Source organism: Ranitomeya imitator, chromosome 8 (assembly GCF_032444005.1).
Source record: "Ranitomeya imitator isolate aRanImi1 chromosome 8, aRanImi1.pri, whole genome shotgun sequence".
NCBI lineage: Eukaryota > Metazoa > Chordata > Amphibia > Anura > Dendrobatidae > Ranitomeya > Ranitomeya imitator.
In genome coordinates this window covers 108,997,922-109,020,322 of record NC_091289.1, presented here as the reverse complement: position 1 = coordinate 109,020,322, position 22,401 = coordinate 108,997,922, and the positions used below count along the sequence as shown (strand labels likewise).

General features: G+C 46.0%; 1 protein-coding gene across 1 annotated transcript in view; it reads right to left on the bottom strand.

Annotated features, from left to right (window-relative positions):
- IVNS1ABP (influenza virus NS1A binding protein) overlaps positions 1 to 22,401 on the bottom strand; it is a 47,492-nt gene that overhangs the window by 994 nt on the left and 24,097 nt on the right. Inside the window, exons 6-14 of the mRNA XM_069737276.1 lie at positions 17,705 to 17,878; positions 15,361 to 15,486; positions 12,763 to 12,870; positions 3,874 to 4,000; positions 3,041 to 3,265; positions 2,839 to 2,960; positions 2,542 to 2,668; positions 1,404 to 1,535; positions 621 to 794 (exon numbers count right to left, since the gene is read on the bottom strand). Of these exons, the coding sequence (XP_069593377.1) occupies positions 621 to 794; positions 1,404 to 1,535; positions 2,542 to 2,668; positions 2,839 to 2,960; positions 3,041 to 3,265; positions 3,874 to 4,000; positions 12,763 to 12,870; positions 15,361 to 15,486; positions 17,705 to 17,878 (1,315 nt within the window). The remainder of the gene's footprint in view (positions 1 to 620; positions 795 to 1,403; positions 1,536 to 2,541; positions 2,669 to 2,838; positions 2,961 to 3,040; positions 3,266 to 3,873; positions 4,001 to 12,762; positions 12,871 to 15,360; positions 15,487 to 17,704; positions 17,879 to 22,401) is intronic.

The window sequence follows — 22,401 nt, the reverse complement described above, 5'->3', positions numbered from 1 at the left end:
GAGAGCATTAATAAGGTTATTGGGTGCAGTCCCTCACCTAGAAGACCATATGTCCCAAAGACTTTTTCTCATTCGCGCATACACACGTTGTCTGGTTTGGGCATGCCCTTGGAAGAGAACCGGCCCCCTGAAGAAGATCTGAGAGCTCAGGACACTAGCGTATATTTGCTGCCAAGAATGAAATACAAATATGATTTTGAGGAAGGAACTAGGAAAAACCTAGAAGTTATCTTTACCAGGCAGACTCACTCAGCCAAGTAGTATTGGCCCCCTGACAATTCATACTGGCATTTGGCCCACTTATCACAATATTCATGCACAATTTAGACCTCAGTTAAGTACTTACAAGGGAAGGTGATTATCAAAAGAAAAGAGACTGACGTTTTGCACACCAGTCTTGATGAACAGTGCACTGGAGTAAGATGTGACAAATGTAGCAAGAGGCTGCACCCACAAGAAGTTGGCAAAGCCGGCCAGGATAGGTGTACAGATGCCAGCGGTTGGAAAACGTCTCCGCAACATCTTGCAATATTTTAAGCAGATTTATGCCAGAAGTCTGCATTATACAGCTTGTCGAATCAGGGGCTTTAATCTTTGTATAGTCAAAGTAGTCATCTCACCATTAAACACTGCGACTCCAGCCCCACGCCGAGCTACATTCATAGGCGCCACCACAGTCCAGGTGTCATTTTCAGGATTATAGCGCTCCACCGAATTCAGACAGTTCCAGGATTCTGCTCCTCCAATGATGTACATACGATTGTCCAACTCACAGACGGCAGACTGGTGTCTTCCTGCAAGAAAACAGACTCTGCACAATGCGGCTTTTCCTTCTGTAGAAAACACATGCCAGGAAATCTCCTGACGAGTACGACGACTCCCAGCCTGTGGTTACCTAGACATTGTACCCTATATGTTTTTACTGTGTGGAATAGCACAGTCTGCTGCACTACTTCATACAGCCAAAACATGGAGGATCTCATTCATACCGCCGAACAGAGGTATGGGTGCAGACTAGGTGCTTCCCCGCCATATATGATCAACACAAACGCATTAAGCAATTAATTTAGGAGATCAGCGCCAGAAATGTCCGTGTGCAGGTAGACCATACTAACGCTGCCATTTTCCCAAATATGTCTGACACTACTAACCCAACAGATTACCTAGACGCCATAGAAACAATATTAGGACTTGTGCTCTGCTGACATGACTGAGAGCCACCATTGAATGTATTTGCCCCCTGCATGTCTGTTCATGGGCACATTTGTTAATTTGGTTTTCAAAACCCCATCCTCATGCATTTTCTTGCACAATGCAAACCCCCCAGTGCTTCTGCAATTTCTGGACGTGAATTTCCTGTATTTCAAATAAAAAACACATGTACATATGACCAAGATACTCACGAATATTTAGGGGCGCACAACTTTTCCATGATTTGGTTAACGGCTCAAATATGTCAAAGTTTTTGAGTCCCTTCTGGCCATAAGGATCCGAGCCTCCAACAACGTACAGTTTCCCATTAAGGGCACAAACGCCTTAAAAGAAACATAGAAAAACACACAAATATAACACTTCAGCTATGCTTGATATTCAATGCCTGGCCGCAAACAGGTCTAAAGGGAATCTCAGCAGGTGTTTGTGATTTATTCGAAGACTCTAAAGCTGTAAAATGTGAGCGGTAAATAACCTAATTATATATTAAAATCGTTACAGCCACAATTACTCCACAATTAAGTAAAATCGACAGGCAAGTAGGCAAACCAATGAAAATCCACGCCTACTATACAAAAAGTGTCTCTATTGCTTTACATGGATCATAGGTAAGTGGCAGTGATCAGTTTTAAATCAGTGGTCCATAAATAAAACAGTGCGGTTACGCCGTCTAACAACAGATCCATGTATTACACCCATTCACTGACATTAAGAGATAGAAACGGAAACAATATCCAGTCTTGACACTAATGGGTCCTGTGATAACTACTCAGGCTCTGGTTACCCCCAAGACTTCCACCCTAACAAGGACAATCCACAGCTGTCCCTGTATAAATCACCCTGATTTAAGGGATTGGGACGTGGAGCTAATGTTTTCTTTTTTCCTATCCCCTCTCTTTATGCGTTACACAATTTTATTCTGAGAGCAGCATAATGGAGGTGTAGAGACCGATTCCAGCGATGTGTCACTTATTAGGCTGTGGGGTCAATAAAATCAGCAGATCACTGCAGGACTAGGTCTCATGTGCAACCAGTCCAGCTAATCTGTGTTGCCACCCCTAACACTGATTGGCAGCTTCCTGACAATGTACACAGAAAGCTGCCAATCAGGAGTATGGGCGGGGTCTACACTGCTCTGCATTCTGAGCACTGCTACATCTCCAGCAGAGATAACAAGGATTCCAACAAAATTACAGCAAGCAGTACAGTAAGGGATACATCACTGAAATAAGGCTCTCTGCCCCTACATCATGCCGCTCTCAGAATACATAGCAAAAAAACTGGTAGCAGATTCCATTTAAACACATAAAACATGAAACTTCAGGCTACCTGCATTGCAACGATTTGTTCTGAGCTCAGGAACAGGGGTCCATGTGTTGGCTTTAGGGTCGTACTTTTCACCACAGCTTAGATCATCGGAATGACCATTCGATCCTCCAACAACATATAGCTCGCCCTGCAGAGTTGACCAGAACGACATCAATTCATGGTTTTTGTACCAAAAACAGCCGGCTCTATTGAAATGGCTAGTACTTTAGAACATGCCTAGCTGCGGGTTTTTTTGCCTTGAATTAAATATAAATGAATAAAATATAATTTTGCTATAAAGATATAATTTGCACATACCATCAAAACGGCCATTTGAAAGCGGGCTCTAGGCGTCATCATTGGAGACAAAAACGTCCAAGTGTCAGTGTCCGGGTCATAGCACTCCACGGTCCGCAGGCATTCTTCTCTATTGTAGCCACCTAGAGGGGACACAATTGTATCTATACACAATGCAAACTGATGGAAGACGATCCACATAGAAATCAATAACACCTGCTACCTGCTGCTATAAGCTTGCCATTCAATTCAGCAGTCCCCAGGCCCGAGCGGGCATAATGCATAGGTGACATGACCTTGTCATTGGAGTCATCTGGCAGGATTTCAACGCTTAAGCTCTTCATTAACCGAGGAGTACTTGAAGGTGAGTTCAGGGGAGTATGACGGCCATGCAGGAAGATGACGCAGAGCGTGCTGTTCAGGACAGCCAGACATAAGTAGGTCTTTTCTGAAAGAGAAAATATTTCTTAGGTTCCACTTTTCAGCTAACACAAGGTACTAAACATGGTTATCACTGCCATATTTCGTCTGCCCATGGGGAAGCTGTAATTTTTATTAGTACCATTATGGCGCTTAATGGTCACGTAAAACTTCTGTACTGCAGCTGTCAGATTTCCTCTATTAAGGGTCTAATAGGAAAACAAACGCCTTTCATTACACCCCCAGCTGCCGTCATCATCCATCTATGCCCAAGATAACAGTCCTAAATGCTCTTGACATCCAAGTGGTTGAGCTAAGGAGTCCAGAATCGTCTCCGTGTGCACAGAGAGAGGTCCGTCCCCGAGCCCGTCCCATCTCTCCTCCACAGCTTCCATATACACTGGATGTCGGGAAGGGCTAAATGGGCAGATTTCCATGCTCCTAGATGAAGGCTGGGTCTGCCAGGGTGCAGTAACCCCTCGCAGCTCCGGCTGATCCAGAGAACCCCTCTATCTGGCCTTACTGGCACACGGTAAGGGATGGCCTTGACGAATACTTTGTCATCTTAAAAAAATGTGTAAAAATAAAGGGAAAAAAAAAAAAAAAAACGATGGGATGGGCAGTCTGGGCACTTACTGGATTTCTTTTCTGAAGCGATTATTTTCCACTCATGTTTAGGGTTTTGTGCTGGAAAACCAGATGGTGAAAGGGTTCCAGAACTGCTGCTGCTCGGGTGCCTGTTACTTTCACGTGGCAATTTCTTCTACAAAAATCAAATACATAGATGAAATGCAGAGGAAGACCACATCTAGTGCTGATAGGAGTTCATATGCTCTGCGCTTCCAATCTTTACTAGTTAAAGGGAACCCGACAGCCGATACATGCTGCCCAGACAGTGTGTCAGCCGCTGACTATCCCAGCCACGCATGTCGGACCCTGAACATCTGTGGCCGCTAGTCGGCTGGGCGGGACCCCTGCAGCTTCTCCCCGCCCGCTGACAGTGACTGGCAGGTCGCTGCCTATTAGTACACATAGGCAGAGACCTATCAATCCAGGGCAGCAGGTGGGGAAAAGCTGTCAGGGACCCCGCTCTCAGACTGGTGCATAGCCGCCGGGCACTTGGGCACACTATTAACATATGTGGTTATCTGTTACACTGCAGCATGTCCGAGCCAATCATACCTGGCTGGGACAGTACAGCCCACGGCGGATACATGCTGCACACCTATTACCGTCATAGGTTAATAAGCCAGTACACAGAACACTTGTGCCAGCTAAGAACTCACTGCAATGTATCCAATCCTCATGGATAAGCCAGGACATCAGACTAAGCAGGACATCCATACTAAAGGGATTGCCGGTGATCAGAAGCGCTCATCTACCCACAGTACAGGTGAGAACTTATTGATCGGTGGGTCTGACTGCTAGGACTTGTACTTATTGGCAGAACCAGGGACTTTGATCCTATGAGCCCCACAGATCTGACAATCGGTCCAGGTCCCACTGGTTGGACCTTCACTGATCAACAAGTTACTTTCCAGCAGATAGAATAATTGGACAGCCACTTTAAAGCCAGTCTTAGCACAAGACCTTTCTATCTGTTCAATAGCAAGGATGTGAGCGAGCCGACAGAATACAGAAGAGAATGTGTTCATATGACAGGACAGATACTATGCAGTCTGTGTGCCGCAGATTATACATAGGGGTGAAGGACACAGGCACCTGGAGAGAGGGACAGATACTATGCCGTCTGTGTGCCGCAGATTATACATAGGGGTGAAGGACCCAGGCACCTGGAGAGAGGGACAGATACTATGCCGTCTGTGTGCTGCAGATTATACATAGGGGTGAAGGACACACAGACACCTGGAGAGAGGGACAGATACTATGCCGTCTGTGTGCTGCAGATTATACATAGGGGTGAAGGACACAGGCACCTGGAGAGAGGGACAGATACTATGCCGTCTGTGTGCTGCAGATTATACATAGGGGTGAAGGACACAGACACCTGGAGAGAGGGACAGATACTATGCCGTCTGTGTGCCGCAGATTATACATAGGGGTGAAGGACACAGGCACCTGGAGAGAGGGACAGATACTATGCCGTCTGTGTGCCGCAGATTATACATAGGGGTGAAGGACACAGGCACCTGGAGAGAGGGACAGATACTATGCCGTCTGTGTGCCGCAGATTATACATAGGGGTGAAGGACACAGGCACCTGGAGAGAGGGACAGATACTATGCCGTCTGTGTGCTGCAGATTATACATAGGGGTGAAGGACACACAGACACCTGGAGAGAGGGACAGATACTATGCCGTCTGTGTGCCGCAGATTATACATAGGGGTGAAGGACACACAGGCACCTGGAGAGAGGGACAGATACTATGCCGTCTGTGTGCCGCAGATTATACATAGGGGTGAAGGACACACAGACACCTGGAGAGAGGGACAGATACTATGCCGTCTGTGTGCTGCAGATTATACAGTATATAGGGGTGAAGGACACACAGACACCTGGAGAGAGGGACAGATACTATGCCGTCTGTGTGCCGCAGATTATACATAGGGGTGAAGGACACACAGACACCTGGAGAGAGGGACAGATACTATGCCGTCTGTGTGCTGCAGATTATACAGTATATAGGGGTGAAGGACACACAGACACCTGGAGAGAGGGACAGATACTATGCCGTCTGTGTGCTGCAGATTATACATAGGGGTGAAGGACACAGGCACCTGGAGAGAGGGACAGATACTATGCAGTCTGTGTGCTGCAGATTATACATAGGGGTGAAGGACACACAGACACCTGGAGAGAGGGACAGATACTATGCCGTCTGTGTGCCGCAGATTATACATAGGGGTGAAGGACACACAGACACCTGGAGAGAGGGACAGATACTATGCAGTCTGTGTGCTGCAGATTATACATAGGGGTGAAGGACACACAGACACCTGGAGAGAGGGACAGATACTATGCAGTCTGTGTGCCGCAGATTATACATAGGGGTGAAGGACACACAGGCACCTGGAGAGAGGGACAGATACTATGCCGTCTGTGTGCTGCAGATTATACATAGGGGTGAAGGACACAGACACCTGGAGAGAGGGACAGATACTATGCCGTCTGTGTGCTGCAGATTATACATAGGGGTGAAGGACACACAGACATCTGGAGAGAGGGACAGATACTATGCAGTCTGTGTGCCGCAGATTATACATAGGGGTGAAGGACACAGACACCTGGAGAGAGGGACAGATACTATGCCGTCTGTGTGCCGCAGATTATACATAGGGGTGAAGGACACACAGACACCTGGAGAGAGGGACAGATACTATGCCGTCTGTGTGCCGCAGATTACACATAGGGGTGAAGGACACAGACACCTGGAGAGAGGGACAGATACTATGCCGTCTGTGTGCCGCAGATTATACATAGGGGTGAAGGACACAGACACCTGGAGAGAGGGACAGATACTATGCCGTCTGTGTGCCAGAGATTATACATAGGGGTGAAGGACACAGGCACCTGGAGAGAGGGACAGATACTATGCCATCTGTGTGCCAGAGATTATACATAGGGGTGAAGGACACACAGACACCTGGAGAGAGGGACAGATACTATGCCATCTGTGTGCCAGAGATTATACATAGGGGTGAAGGACACACAGACATCTGGAGAGAGGGACAGATACTATGCCGTCTGTGTGCCGCAGATTATACATAGGGGTGAAGGACACACAGACACCTGGAGAGAGGGACAGATACTATGCCGTCTGTGTGCTGCAGATTACACATAGGGGTGAAGGACACAGACACCTGGAGAGAGGGACAGATACTATGCCATCTGTGTGCTGCAGATTATACATAGGGGTGAAGGACACAGACACCTGGAGAGAGGGACAGATACTATGCCATCTGTGTGCTGCAGATTATACATAGGGGTGAAGGACACAGACACCTGGAGAGAGGGACAGATACTATGCCGTCTGTGTGCTGCAGATTACACATAGGGGTGAAGGACACACAGGAACCTGGAGAGAGGGACAGATACTATGCCGTCTGTGTGCCGCAGATTACACATAGGGGTGAAGGACACACAGACATCTGGAGAGAGGGACAGATACTATGCCGTCTGTGTGCTGCAGATTATACATAGGGGTGAAGGACACACAGACATCTGGAGAGAGGGACAGATACTATGCCGTCTGTGTGCTGCAGATTACACATAGGGGTGAAGGACACACAGACACCTGGAGAGAGGGACAGATACTATGCCGTCTGTGTGCCGCAGATTATACATAGGGGTGAAGGACACACAGACATCTGGAGAAAGGGACAGATACTATGCCGTCTGTGTGCCAGAGATTATACATAGGGGTGAAGGACACACAGACATCTGGAGAGAGGGACAGATACTATGCCGTCTGTGTGCCAGAGATTATACATAGGGGTGAAGGACACACAGACATCTGGAGAGAGGGACAGATACTATGCCATCTGTGTGCCGCAGATTACACATAGGGGTGAAGGACACAGACACCTGGAGAGAGGGACAGATACTATGCCATCTGTGTGCCGCAGATTATACATAGGGGTGAAGGACACAGACACCTGGAGAGAGGGACAGATACTATGCCGTCTGTGTGCCGCAGATTATACATAGGGGTGAAGGACACACAGACACCTGGAGAGAGGGACAGATACTATGCCATCTGTGTGCCGCAGATTACACATAGGGGTGAAGGACACAGACACCTGGAGAGAGGGACAGATACTATGCCATCTGTGTGCTGCAGATTATACATAGGGGTGAAGGACATAGACACCTGGAGAGAGGGACAGATACTATGCCGTCTGTGTGCCGCAGATTATACATAGGGGTGAAGGACACACAGACACCTGGAGAGAGGGACAGATACTATGCCATCTGTGTGCCGCAGATTACACATAGGGGTGAAGGACAGATACTATGCCATCTGTGTGCTGCAGATTATACATAGGGGTGAAGGACATAGACACCTGGAGAGAGGGACAGATACTATGCCATCTGTGTGCCGCAGATTATACATAGGGGTGAAGGACACACAGACATCTGGAGAGAGGGACAGATACTATGCCATCTGTGTGCCGCAGATTATACATAGGGGTGAAGGACACAGACACCTGGAGAGAGGGACAGATACTATGCCGTCTGTGTGCCAGAGATTATACATAGGGGTGAAGGACACAGGCACCTGGAGAGAGGGACAGATACTATGCCGTCTGTGTGCTGCAGATTATACAGTATATAGGGGTGAAGGACACAGACACCTGGAGAGAGGGACAGATACTATGCAGTCTGTGTGCCGCAGATTATACATAGGGGTGAAGGACACAGACACCTGGAGAGAGGGACAGATACTATGCAGTCTGTGTGCCGCAGATTATACATAGGGGTGAAGGACACAGACACCTGGAGAAAGGGACAGATACTATGCCGTCTGTGTGCCACAGATTATACATAGGGGTGAAGGACACACAGACACCTGGAGAGAGGGACAGATACTATGCCATCTGTGTGCCGCAGATTATACATAGGGGTGAAGGACACACAGACACCTGGAGAGAGGGACAGATACTATGCCGTCTGTGTGCCGCAGATTATACATAGGGGTGAAGGACACACAGACACCTGGAGAGAGGGACAGATACTATGCCATCTGTGTGCTGCAGATTACACATAGGGGTGAAGGACACAGACACCTGGAGAGAGGGACAGATACTATGCCGTCTGTGTGCCGCAGATTATACATAGGGGTGAAGGACACACAGACATCTGGAGAGAGGGACAGATACTATGCCGTCTGTGTGCCAGAGATTATACATAGGGGTGAAGGACACAGACACCTGGAGAGAGGGACAGATACTATGCCATCTGTGTGCCGCAGATTACACATAGGGGTGAAGGACACACAGACACCTGGAGAGAGGGACAGATACTATGCCGTCTGTGTGCCGCAGATTATACATAGGGGTGAAGGACACACAGACACCTGGAGAGAGGGACAGATACTATGCAGTCTGTGTGCCGCAGATTACACATAGGGGTGAAGGACACAGGCACCTGGAGAGAGGGACAGATACTATGCCGTCTGTGTGCCGCAGATTATACATAGGGGTGAAGGACACACAGACACCTGGAGAGAGGGACAGATACTATGCAGTCTGTGTGCCGCAGATTACACATAGGGGTGAAGGACACAGACACCTGGAGAGAGGGACAGATACTATGCCGTCTGTGTGCCGCAGATTATACATAGGGGTGAAGGACACAGACACCTGGAGAGAGGGACAGATACTATGCCGTCTGTGTGCCGCAGATTACACATAGGGGTGAAGGACACACAGACACCTGGAGAAAGGGACAGATACTATGCCGTCTGTGTGCCGCAGATTATACAGTATATAGGGGTGAAGGACAAAGACACCTGGAGAGAGGGACAGATACTATGCCGTCTGTGTGCCGCAGATTATACATAGGGGTGAAGGACACAGACACCTGGAGAGAGGGACAGATACTATGCCGTCTGTGTGCCGCAGATTACACATAGGGGTGAAGGACACAGGCACCTGGAGAGAGGGACAGATACTATGCCGTCTGTGTGCCGCAGATTATACATAGGGGTGAAGGACACACAGACACCTGGAGAGAGGGACAGATACTATGCAGTCTGTGTGCCGCAGATTACACATAGGGGTGAAGGACACAGACACCTGGAGAGAGGGACAGATACTATGCCGTCTGTGTGCCGCAGATTATACATAGGGGTGAAGGACACACAGACACCTGGAGAGAGGGACAGATACTATGCCGTCTGTGTGCCGCAGATTATACATAGGGGTGAAGGACACACAGACACCTGGAGAGAGGGACAGATACTATGCCGTCTGTGTGCCGCAGATTATACATAGAGGTGAAGGACACAGACACCTGGAGAGAGGGACAGATACTATGCCGTCTGTGTGCTGCAGATTACACATAGAGGTGAAGGACACAGACACCTGGAGAGAGGGACAGATACTATGCAGTCTGTGTGCCGCAGATTACACATAGGGGTGAAGGACACACAGACACCTGGAGAAAGGGACAGATACTATGCCGTCTGTGTGCCGCAGATTATACAGTATATAGGGGTGAAGGACAAAGACACCTGGAGAGAGGGACAGATACTATGCCGTCTGTGTGCCAGAGATTATACATAGGGGTGAAGGACACAGACACCTGGAGAGAGGGACAGATACTATGCCGTCTGTGTGCCGCAGATTATACATAGAGGTGAAGGACACAGACACCTGGAGAGAGGGACAGATACTATGCAGTCTGTGTGCCGCAGATTACACATAGGGGTGAAGGACACACAGACACCTGGAGAAAGGGACAGATACTATGCCGTCTGTGTGCCGCAGATTATACAGTATATAGGGGTGAAGGACAAAGACACCAGGGGAGAGGGACAGATACTATGCCGTCTGTGTGCTGCAGATTATACAGTATATAGGGGTGAAGGACACACAGGCACCTGGAGAGAGGGACAGATACTATGCCGTCTGTGTGCTGCAGATTATACAGTATATAGGGGTGAAGGACAAAGACACCAGGGGAGAGGGACAGATACATGCTGCTGTGGGGGTTGTTATTTAGGTGTCTGTTCACATGCAGAAAAGCACCAAACTATCTCCCCAAGTTCGAGGAGTTGAGTTGTGATATTTTCATATACCGTATAAGGCTTTATCGCCTATTATCTTGCTGTATTAACCCCTTCATGCCACAGCCCTTTTTCGTGTCTGTTTTTCACTCCCCTTCTTCCCAGAACCGTAATTTTTTTTTCCATTAATATGGCCATGTGAGGGTAGTTTCTTGTGAGATGAGTTGTATTTTTGAACGACACCATTGGTTTCACACCATATCAAGTACTCGAAAATGGGTAAAAAAACACCAATGGGGTGAAATTGCAAAAAAAAGTACAATTCTACCCTTTTTTTTTTTTTTAAACCATGTTCACCAAATGCTAAAACTGGCCTGCCATTATGATTCTCCAGGTCATTAAGAGTTCGTAGATAACAAACATGTCTAGGTTTTTTTTTTTATATAAATGGAGAAAAAAGGTTTTGTTTTGTTTTTTTTGTTTTTTTAAATTGTGTCATTTTCCGAGACCCGTAATATCTCCATTTTTCGTGATCTCAGGTTGGGTGAGGGCTTATTTTTTGTGTGCCGAGCTGACGTTTTTCATGTTACCGTTTTGCTGCACATAAGATCTTTTAAAATATGTTGGCGCTATATAAAGATTATTACTATATTATTATTATTGCATTTTAATGCAATGTTGCAGCGACCAAAAAAAAACGTTTTGACATTTTTTCCTGCTACATCGTTTACCGATCGGATTAATTATTTTTATATATTGCTAGATCGGGCGATTCTGAACACGGCGATGCCAAATATGTGTATATTTTCTTTTTAATAGTTTTATTTTAAATGGGGGGTGATTGAAACTTTATTTTTTTTAAATATTAACATTTTTTTTACTTTTCACTTGCTTCAATAGTCTCCATGGGAGACTAGAAGCTGCAATCATCTGCCTGTGTGTAGCAGAAATGCTCACTTGCTATTAGCGCTGACCGCTGGATGGCGCTCACAGCAATCTGGCAATGACAACCACAGGGGTCTCCTGCAGACCCTGGGTTGTCATACTAGCCCATTGGCAACCTGGGTGCCGATGGGCGGGATTAGTGACATGCTTCCAACGCGATCACATTAAATGCCGAAGTCAGAGATTAACATTGGCAGTTAGCTGTGTGGATCGCGATTCCACCTGCAGATGTTAGGGGCACATGTCAGCTGTTCAAAACAGCTGACATGTGCCAGGAGAGATGTGGGCTCACCGCCAGAGCCCACATCAGAGGGAGAGACATGACATGCGCTGTACATGTACGGCGCATGTCGTGAAAGTGTTAAACATAAGTCTCAGTTTCCAGTTACAATGAATGTATCTATATGGCCTCATGGTAGTCAACTAAATTAAATCTGCCGATTTATTTATTTTTTACAAAAAATTATGGCTTTTAGGGATATTTTATGGGAGTAGTGAAATGCCTGCTGCCACAACACCCATGATCTTCAGTGGAGAGAGCTGAATGTATGAATGGTCTCCTGCCTGGAAGCGACTCCTATTCTTCTGATAGTCCAGGAAGAGTAGCCAGTAACTTACCCATCTATGGCATATGCACCATAAGACATTAGCGCCTTAAATTTCAGTGCAGTTTTACGCCGTGCCTATGGGTAATGCCTGTATGTAAGCAAGTTTGAGAAGAAGGAAACTACTATTACGTACTGTAGTCAAACAGGCTTCAGGTTTCTGCACTACCTGGGCGTATTATATACTGCACCAAGACTTGCGTAAGAAGATTGCAGAACTGCATTCTAGCGAGCGGCTCTATAACTTACAGTGACGCTAACACTCCAGGTGAGGGAACTGTACCTGAAACAACTGTATACCATCTTCATCAGCAGAAAAGATGTCATTATTGCCACCAAGGATGTTCCCATCAAGCAGCTTGTGATCAGCTGAGTAATACAAAGTTTGCACCTGTAAAACAATAAAAGATATACCCATATGGATACCGTTCCTTTAACAAAGGTGCAGAATTTCCACTTCCTGCCATCTTCACTTTCTTTACTCTCCAATTTGGAGGGGAAAAAAAACACTTTGGCGGCACAAGTTCTCCCAAAGCCTCAGGTCAGCTTCACTTCTATATCTTCATTGTCCAAAACTCAATAAAAGGGTATGAAGGGAAAAATGATAGAAAAGGATATTCTAGTGCAGGATAATATGATGGGGCACAGAGGAAGAAGAAGAAAACATCAAAAATAGCAATACACAAAGAGCTTAAAATAACGCATCTTAGTACAGAACAGTAAATGTCTACAGATAAAGGAAAAGTTATATCTAAACATAGTTGCAAAAAAGGTTAAAAAAAAGGAAGTCTTACTGGTGTGAAAATATAAATGTATAGGATAGTACTGAAAGCATTGATGCAGGATGTACATCGAGTGAGCAGGAGTGGATACAGGCAAGTTTGTTTTTTTTTTTTGTTTTTTTTACAGGTTATAGTAATTTTACAACAGTTTAACAGAATGGAACTTCTACTTTGTGACGCTGGCATGCAGGAACATGGCAGCAGAAGGGGCGCACACAATTATTTCATGTGGTTGAGAAAAAAATATAAATGATAAAATCCTCTGTATGCAAAGACTGCCCATTAATCTGGTGGGCTCTACACAACCAAGCAGTAAGCCTCACATCCACTCCAAGGACCCCAAACAAATCTCCAACAAGTTATTAGACCATCAGTGAATGGAGCACAAAACTATTCACAGGCGAGAAGAACAATCCGCACTGATGAGGGCCTCTGCCCGAGCGGCTGTACCGCACATTTATACTGGGTACTTCTTTTTCAGCAGCCGGTAAATAGACCCCATAAAACTTGGGAGATGTGGTCAGCCATTGATTGCTTTTTCGCCATTCTATACAGGACTGTTTGCAGGAAAGGTTCTCTACTATAGACGCGCTTTTTCCACAGAATTTGCAGACATTACAGAGAGTCGCAGGCTGTATTGTACATAGGAGACAATCTTATATAGAGAGTGGAAGAGCTGGGGAGTGATTGGTTTTAAGTGTGATTTGACTTGATTGTGCGACTTGTGATTCAGTGACATTGGGTTCAGGGAGTTTAGAAGAGTAATTTGTACTGAATCGCTGTTTGTATTTACTTAGTATTTGTATCTTGTGCAATCCCCATTATGAAAACGTGCTCCATCATTGGCAATGCATCCAGTGTACATCTGGTCCCATGTAGGATATCCTTAACCAGCCATCTAAGGGGGCACACTGTTGTGCGACAGGGATCACCGAACGGTGAGTTGTCTTCCTGGCCCTCGAGTTCGGCACATCGCTGACCAGGTTGACAGATTCCAGGGAGGGGCTGGTGAGAACCCTGCAGTCATGGTGCACATCAACACCAATGACAAGGATAGAGGTATGTGGAAGGTCCTTAAAGAGGATTTCAGGGAATTGGGCTCTAAGCTTAAAGCAAGGACCTTGAAGGTGGCATTTTTTTTTGTAAATACTGCCTGTAACACATGTCATGCCAGAGAGGAAGCAGGAGATTAAGGAGGCGATTATTTGGCTCAGGAACTGGTGTAGGAAGGAGGGTTTTCTGGTGAACTAGGCTGACTTTTCTGTTGGCTACAGAGAAGAAATGAGAAGAACCAGATAAGGAAAGGTGCAGACGCTCTATAGCTCTGGAAATTGGGAGTGCCATGCTCACAGACACAGGTGATCACTTTTGCAATATTCTAATGAAATGTTAAATTGATAGAACAGGCATAGGGAAACAGCATCAGGAATAATTGTGCATCACCCTTCCTACACCGCGCTCCTGCAGAATGCTTCTACACATACAAGGAGTGCTACGTATCTAGGATGTGCCTTTCAATGCTTCAGTATGATTAGAAGCTGCCTCGGATTAGAAAGTTCAGACATTTGTAATCTAACAATGGACTGTGGTACAATGCACACTGATCCTGTAAAAGGAGTAAACACGGTTAAATCATCATCATGGCTCTCTGCCCACAGCGGATTTTCTTAGAAGGGCTAGGGCAGACTGGTGCTTCATTACGTTCTATTAACCTTGCTGTATCTTCGTCATTCTTCAGTCTTGGGTATCCTACTTTTGTTAAATAACCTACGGAAAGATAATCAATGGGGAGGAAAATCTGTTAGAAAGTTTCATCATAATGGAGTCAAGTTCAAGCAAACCTGCAAGAAAACATTAGAAGACTACAGTGATTTAAGACAAACAAAACCCTCAGCACTTACACAAACTGAAAAAGAAGAGAAATTAAAGTATTGTAAAAAAAATAAGAATTCTTCTCACCTTTAAACCTACCAGATCTCTACTGAAAACAGAAAGTCTCTTTATTTTGGGCTCTGATTATCATAAAAGGACAATTTCAATTAGTTTTAAAAAGGTCTGCTACCATGCTACGCGCCTAACACCATTTATGTAGGACTAACCTCATCCATCAGGGATTCCAAACTTTCTCCATGTTCCCATATGCTGCGCTGGACCCAGTTGATTACCTTTGTGTACAATTTGCCATTACTCGGAAGGGAAACATTTTCCTCAATCATTATTTCCAGCTATATGAAAAAAAAAATGGATATGTTATTATAAGAGGAGAGGCCTAAGTAATGGAGTTTGTCATCAGAAAGGATTCCCCTTTCCTCGGATTTTAAAGTGGTCAGAACAGCATAGTCTGGATTTGTTATGCTACTATTCTGATCTCGTCAAATTGGATCAAACAAAAGAAAAAAATCAGTTGTGTTAGAGATTTTAGAGCAACTAAAAAGGAAGATTTTTTTTTTAAATTTGATCATATTTGCTCATAACAGCAATATAATCTCACAGGCAACTTTTCATTATATATCAAGATAAAGAGTCCTCCAGCCATATTCCAGATAAAAATGTTAATATTTATTCAAACAAAATTAAAACATTGACATCCTTAAAGTACATCCAAATATTGTATCATCTTTTCCACCGCGTTTCAGACTGCAAATCAGTCCTTAGTCTTTTAATCCATGAATTAGGACAGAGTTGCAGTCTGAAAAGTGTAGGAAAAGAACATAATATTTGGATGTACCTGAGGATGCCAATTTTTTAGTTCTGTTGGAATAAAGCATACCATTTTACCTAGAATACAGCTGGAGGACAATCCTGATCTTCACTGTGCCACATCGGGCAGCAGTGGTTTCTTCAGCGCTGAGGATTGCTGCAGCCTTATCTAAGGGGAGCGGGTTCCTATGTTACACTTTAACTTTTCCATATATGCATGTTGGCTATGAGAAAACACCACCTAGGATCGATTACTGTGAGTGAGCAACTACTGCCCAGAGAACAGAATACTTACCGTAATTATGTTTATGCATGTTGAGAAACGTTGCTATTGAGAACACAACCAACCAGGAGAGATATTCCCATCTTGTAATATTAGGGTATGTCAACCCTATGATTGGTGAGAATGACAAGGCAGCAGAACTGGTGAACCCCCAGTAAGCTTTCGCTGCGGAGCAGTGCTACGGGATTTCATTTCCAGGTCCAGCAATGTGTCCAATTAAGAAGCTGAACATGATATGCACATTGCATTCAGCTCGCTGCCTGGACTCATCTTACAGATCAGTGAGGTAATGAATAGATGCAGAATGCTCTCCATTATAGAAGGCTGAGTGTCATGGCCACCAAGTAGTCCGCTTGCAAGACAGGGACGCAGTCATTGAGAAAAAAAAAAGATGAGACCTGTGTAGTCTCGAAAGCTTGCAATTTGTTACCATCTTTTCAGTTAGCCATTAAAAGGTATCAACCACTGAGGACTCTCAATTTTAAATATTTTTCTATCTACTGGCTAACACGGTACCAAGATATATATCTTTCCTGTATAAAGTGCATATAATAATGACCTATTGTTCACCTCCCCCAAGCTTAAGGTACCGTCACACTAGACGATATCGCTAGCGATCCGTGACGTTGCAGCGTCCTCGCTAGCGATATCGTCCAGTGTGACAGGCAGCAGCGATCAGGCCCCTGCTGTGCCGTCGCTGGTCGGGGAAGAAAGTCCAGAACTTTATTTGGTCGCTGGACTCCCCGGAGACATTGCTGAATCGGCGTGTGTGACACCGATTCAGCGATGTCTTCACTGGTAACCAGGGTAAACATCGGGTAACTAAGCGCAGGGCCGCGCTTAGTAACCAGATGTTTACCCTGGTTACCATCCTAAAAGTAAAAAAAACAAACACTGCATACTTACCTACAGCCGTCTGTCCTCCAGCGCTGTGCTCTGCACTCCTCCTGTACTGGCTGTGAGCGTCGGTCAGCCGGAAAGCAGAGCGGTGACGTCACCGCTCTGCTTTCCGGCCGCTGTGCTCACACAGACAGTACAGGAGGAGTGCAGAGCACAGCGCTGGAGGACAGACGGCTGTAGGTAAGTATGTAGTGTTTGTTTTTTTTACTTTTAGGATGGTAACCAGGGTAAACATCGGGTTACTAAGCGCGGCCCTGCGCTTAGTTACCCGATGTTTACCCTGGTTACCGGCATCGTTGGTCGCTGGAGAGCAGTCTGTGTGACAGCTCTCCAGCGACCAAACAGCGACGCTGCAGCGATCCGGATCGTTGTCGGTATCGCTGCAGCGTCGCTAAGTGTGACGGTACCTTAAGTCCTTCCCCAGTTAACCATGCTGCAGCTAGGTTATTAGCTACAGTGGTTCCAGTGCTTTAAAATAACCAGGAAAGCTAAAGTGTAAGCCAAGACGTTCAACAAGATCCTATTTAAGACTAAATGTAACATTCACAATCTGAACTCACCTTAAGACGAGGAAGTTTAAGAAAATCATCTTGTTCAGATATTTCAAGAAGATGCTCCTGAATATAAGAATCAATCTTGCTCAGCAGGCGCCAGTCTCCCATGGAGTTCACAAAGTTACGGTAAGATATACAGCTCGGCATATCCATTTTGGATATTAAATAATCTCCACAAACCTATTGGGAAAGGAATAAAATCTTGTATTTAACGTTTTAGTAAATATTTTCACTAGTGGTCGCCAAAATGATGTGTCCCTAGATGAGTAGATTTCATGATATGTTTTCAATCTTATTCCCAGCTGACAGTCCTTCCAGTAAAGATGTTCCAATAATGCGTCATTTCCCATCATTAGTCAGACATTTATATCACACAATGGTGAGACACCGAGCATGCCACTGCTGAAAAAATAATGTCTGCATGGTCAGTCTCTTGAAAAAGTATTCATACCCACAAACTTAAATGGATTATATTGGAATTGTATGTGATATAATTATTTTAAAAATATAACTCTGAAAATTGTGACATGCATTTTATTCAGCCCCCTGTAGTCTGATGCCCCAAATAAAATTGAGTGACCAATTGCCTCCAATTGGACGTTGGAGTTTTTTAGCACAAGGTGGGCAGCCGACGCAGTGTTTCAACACGTCCGCTGCCCAAAGTAAAGTCCCAGGGAGGAGGGGGAGGAGTTATGGCCGGGCATGCGGGGTAAAAAAATGCAGGACACGACGGTCCGCCAAATACCGACGCATCCAGTGCACAACGTATGGAATGTGTGCCATACGTCGCGATGCGTCGGTAATACAAGTCTATATGAAAAAAACGCATCCTGCGGGCAACTTAGCAGGATGCGTTTTTTTCACAGAACGATGCATTGCGACGTCTTCACAAAAACGTAAGTGTGAAAGTAGCCTTAGTCAATTGAGTCCGCCTGTGTGTAATCCATTCTCAGTATAACTACAGCTGCTTCTCCGTGAAGGCCTCAGAGGTTTGAGAACATTAAAAGGGGGATATCCAGGACTAAAAAAAAAAAAAAAAAAAGTGCCTAAGCACTAACAGGCGCATAGTTGCTACCTACCTGCCTGTTGTGCCTGATGCCATTCTCCGCCGGCACAGAGTGGTCGCAGATTTCCACTGACATCAACAGAGCCAGCAGTTTTTTTTCCCTTTTCATAAGGCGGGACTACTGGTGTCATGCTGATTGACAGCTGGCTCCCTGCTGCCTAATTGGGGGAAGTTGCCTGTCAATCAGTATGACCCCAGTAGTCCTGCCTTCTGAATAGGAGGAGAAACTGTTGCTCTATTGACCGGGAGTAACAATCTCCAGCAGTAGATGGTAATGACCAGTGCTGGGAAGAAGAAGCAGGTATTTGCTTCTGTTAGCGACTATAAGTCCCCAATATCCCCTTTAAGGATCAAATAGCTTTAAGAAAACCAAGGAACACACCAGACAAGCCCAATAGGTCAGGGATAAAGATATGGTGAAGAATAAAGCAAGGTTAGGTTATAAAATAAATAGTCTCAGCTCCAAACATCTCACATCAGAGCACTGTTCACTCAACCAAAAATGGAAGGATTTTGGTACAACTGCAAACCTACCAAAACAAGGCCATCCACCTAAACTGACATTACAAGCAAGCAGAGCACTAATTGGAGAAGCAGCCATGATGCCCATGGTTACTGTGGAGGATCTGCAGAGATCCACGGCTCAGGTAAGAGAATCTGTCCACAGGACAACTATGAGGCCACACACACACGCTGAGTTTTTTACCTCAGAATTTGTAAGCCAAAACCAGGACTAAGAATCAGTGAAATGTATAATAGAAACACGTCACCACTTCTGTATTTATCACCCACTCCTGGATTTGGAGCACAAATACTGAGGTAAAATACTGAAAATGTGAACGTGGCCTTAGGCATACATGCCATAATTCTTTATGAAAGAGTGGCAAAAAGAAAGGAATTTTTGAAAGCAAGCCATAAGAACACCCTGTTTGTCTGCAAAAAGCCATGAATGGGACACAGCTAGCATGTGGAAGAAGTTGCTCTGGTCAGAGACCAACGTAAAACTTTTTGGGCTAAACGCAAAATGCGTAGCAGAACTCTACCACTGCACATCACTCTGAAAACATCATCCCCACTGTAAATTACTGTGTTGGCAGCATCCTGCTGTGGGGAAGCTTTTCTTCTGCAGGGACAGGGAAGCTGGTCAGAGTTGATGGGAAGATGAATGGAGCAAAATACAGGACAATCCTGGGAGGAAAATCTGTTAAAGGCTTCAATAGACTTACGACTGGAGTGTAGGCTCATCTTACAGCAGCACAACAACCATAAACATACTTCCAGAGGTGCAATGGAGTGTTTAAGGTCAAAGTATATTCATATATTTGGTTTAAAGTCCAGACCTAAATCCCCTTGAGAATCTTTGGAAAGACTTGAAAATTGCTGTTCAGACGCCTCCATCCAATCTCACTGAGCTAATTTGCATAGAAGAATGGGGAAAAAATTCAGCCTCTGGATGTACAAAGCTGTTAGAGGCATACCCCAAAAGACTTGCAGCAGTAACTGCAGTGAAGGGTGGCCCTATAAAGTATTGACTCAGGGGGCCGAATACAAATGCACGTCCCAATTTTCAAATTTATATATTTTCAAACTAATTAAAAGTTCATGTACTATTTAATTTACACTGCACAGATATTTGTTAAATCACAAAATCCCAATAAAATACATTTAAGCTTGTGGGTGTAAACAGGATTTTTGGTCGCTTACCATAAAACCTGTTTCTCGGAGCCTCCATTGGGGGACACAGGAACCATGGGTGTATGCTGCTGACACTAGGAGGCTGACACTATGCACAAAAAAAAGTTAGCTCCTCCTCTGCAGTGTACACCCCACCGACTGGCATTATACTCTTCAGTTAGTGAGAAAGCAGTAGGAGATAATGAACAAGGTTGAAAACCATAACCACAAACATGAGAACTGTAAACGTGAGAACAGTCAGAGCATAGAACAACAGGAACTGAACAACATGGGAGGGTGCTGTGTCCCCCAATGGAGGCTCCGGGAAACAGATTTTACAGTAAGTAATCAAAAATCCTGTTTTCTCCATCGCCTCTCATTGGGGGACACCGGAACCATGGGAAGTCCAAAAGCAGTCCCTGGGGTGGGAAAAACAGACTTCCATCAGGTCAGAGGACTCACCACTGCCGCCTGCAAGATCCTTCTGCCTAGGCTGGCGTCCACCGAAGCGTAGGTATGGACCTTGTAAAATTTGGCGAACGTGTGGATGGAAGACCAGGTTGCCGCTTTGCAAAGCTGTAGGACGGAAGCCCTGTGGTGCACCGCCCAGGAGGCGCCGACTGCCCGGGTAGAGTGAGCCTTAATCCCAGGAGGGGGCACTGTTCTTGACCCGGTAAGCCTCCAAAATTGCCGATCTGATCCAGCGAGCAATAGTCGCCTTGGAAGCCGGCAGGCTTCTACGCGTGCCATCAGGATTGACTAAAAGCGAATCAGTCTTCCGAAAAGAGGCTGTTCTAGCCAGGTAGATCCTCATCGCCCTGACGGGGTCTAGCTTGTTCAAAGAACGCTCCAGAGGATGAGTCGGAGCTGGACAAAAAGGAAGGTAGGACGATGTCCTCGTTGATGTGAAAGTTGGATACCACCTTCAGAAAAAAAGAAGGCGGAGGCCTCAGGACCACCTTGTCCTGGTGGATAACCAGGAAAGGAGGTCAACAAGACAGGGCTGCCAATTCTGAAACACGCCGGATAGAGGTGATGGCCACAAGAAAGGTCACCTTCCAGGAAAGAAATGACAGGGAAACCTCCCTGAGAGGCTCAAAAGGTGAACCTGCAGAACAAGGTTAAGATCCCATGAATCCATGGGAGCCCTGTAGGGAGGAACAGCATGGGCTACTCTTTGAAGGAAGGTCTTGACCTGTGGCCGAGAAGATAACGTCTTCTGAAAGAGAATGGAGAGCGCAGAAACCTGGCCCTTTAGGGAACTAAGGGCAAGACCCGCATTCAGACCTGCCTGAAGGAAGGTCAAAATAGAGGGAAGAGTAAAAAACAAAGGCAGAACATGGTTGGACTCGCACCAACGGAAGTAAGCCTTCCAGGTACGATAGTAGATCCTGGAAGACGAAGGCTTCCTAGCCTGAATCACCCGATCTGAAAGGTCGGACGCTCTTAGAACTGTGGTCTCAGCCACGCCATCAAACTGAGTGACCGAGAATTCGGGTGGCAGATCAGACCCTGAGACAGCAGATCGGGCCTGTCTGGAAGGCGCCAAGGGGCATCCGCGAGAAGATTGACGATGTCCGCAAACCAAGCTCTCCTGGGCCAATCCGGTGCAATCAGAATGACCGGCACCCCTTCCGCTTTGATCTTTTTCAACAGCTTGGGAAGTAAGGGCAGGGATGGGAACAGATAGGGCAGCACGAACTGCGACCAAGGAATGGCCAGAGCGTCGACGCCCTCCGCGAGGGGGTCGCGAGACCTGGAGACGAACCGAGGAACCTTCCTGTTCATTCGGGACACCGTGAGGTCCATGTCCGGAGTCCCCCATCGAAGACAAATCTGATGGAAAACCTCCGGATGCAAGGACCATTCCCCTGCCGCGAGACCCTCGCGGCTGAGGAAGTCGGCAGCCCAATTGTCCACGCCGGTGATATGCACTGCGGATATCACCAAACCGTCGCCTCTG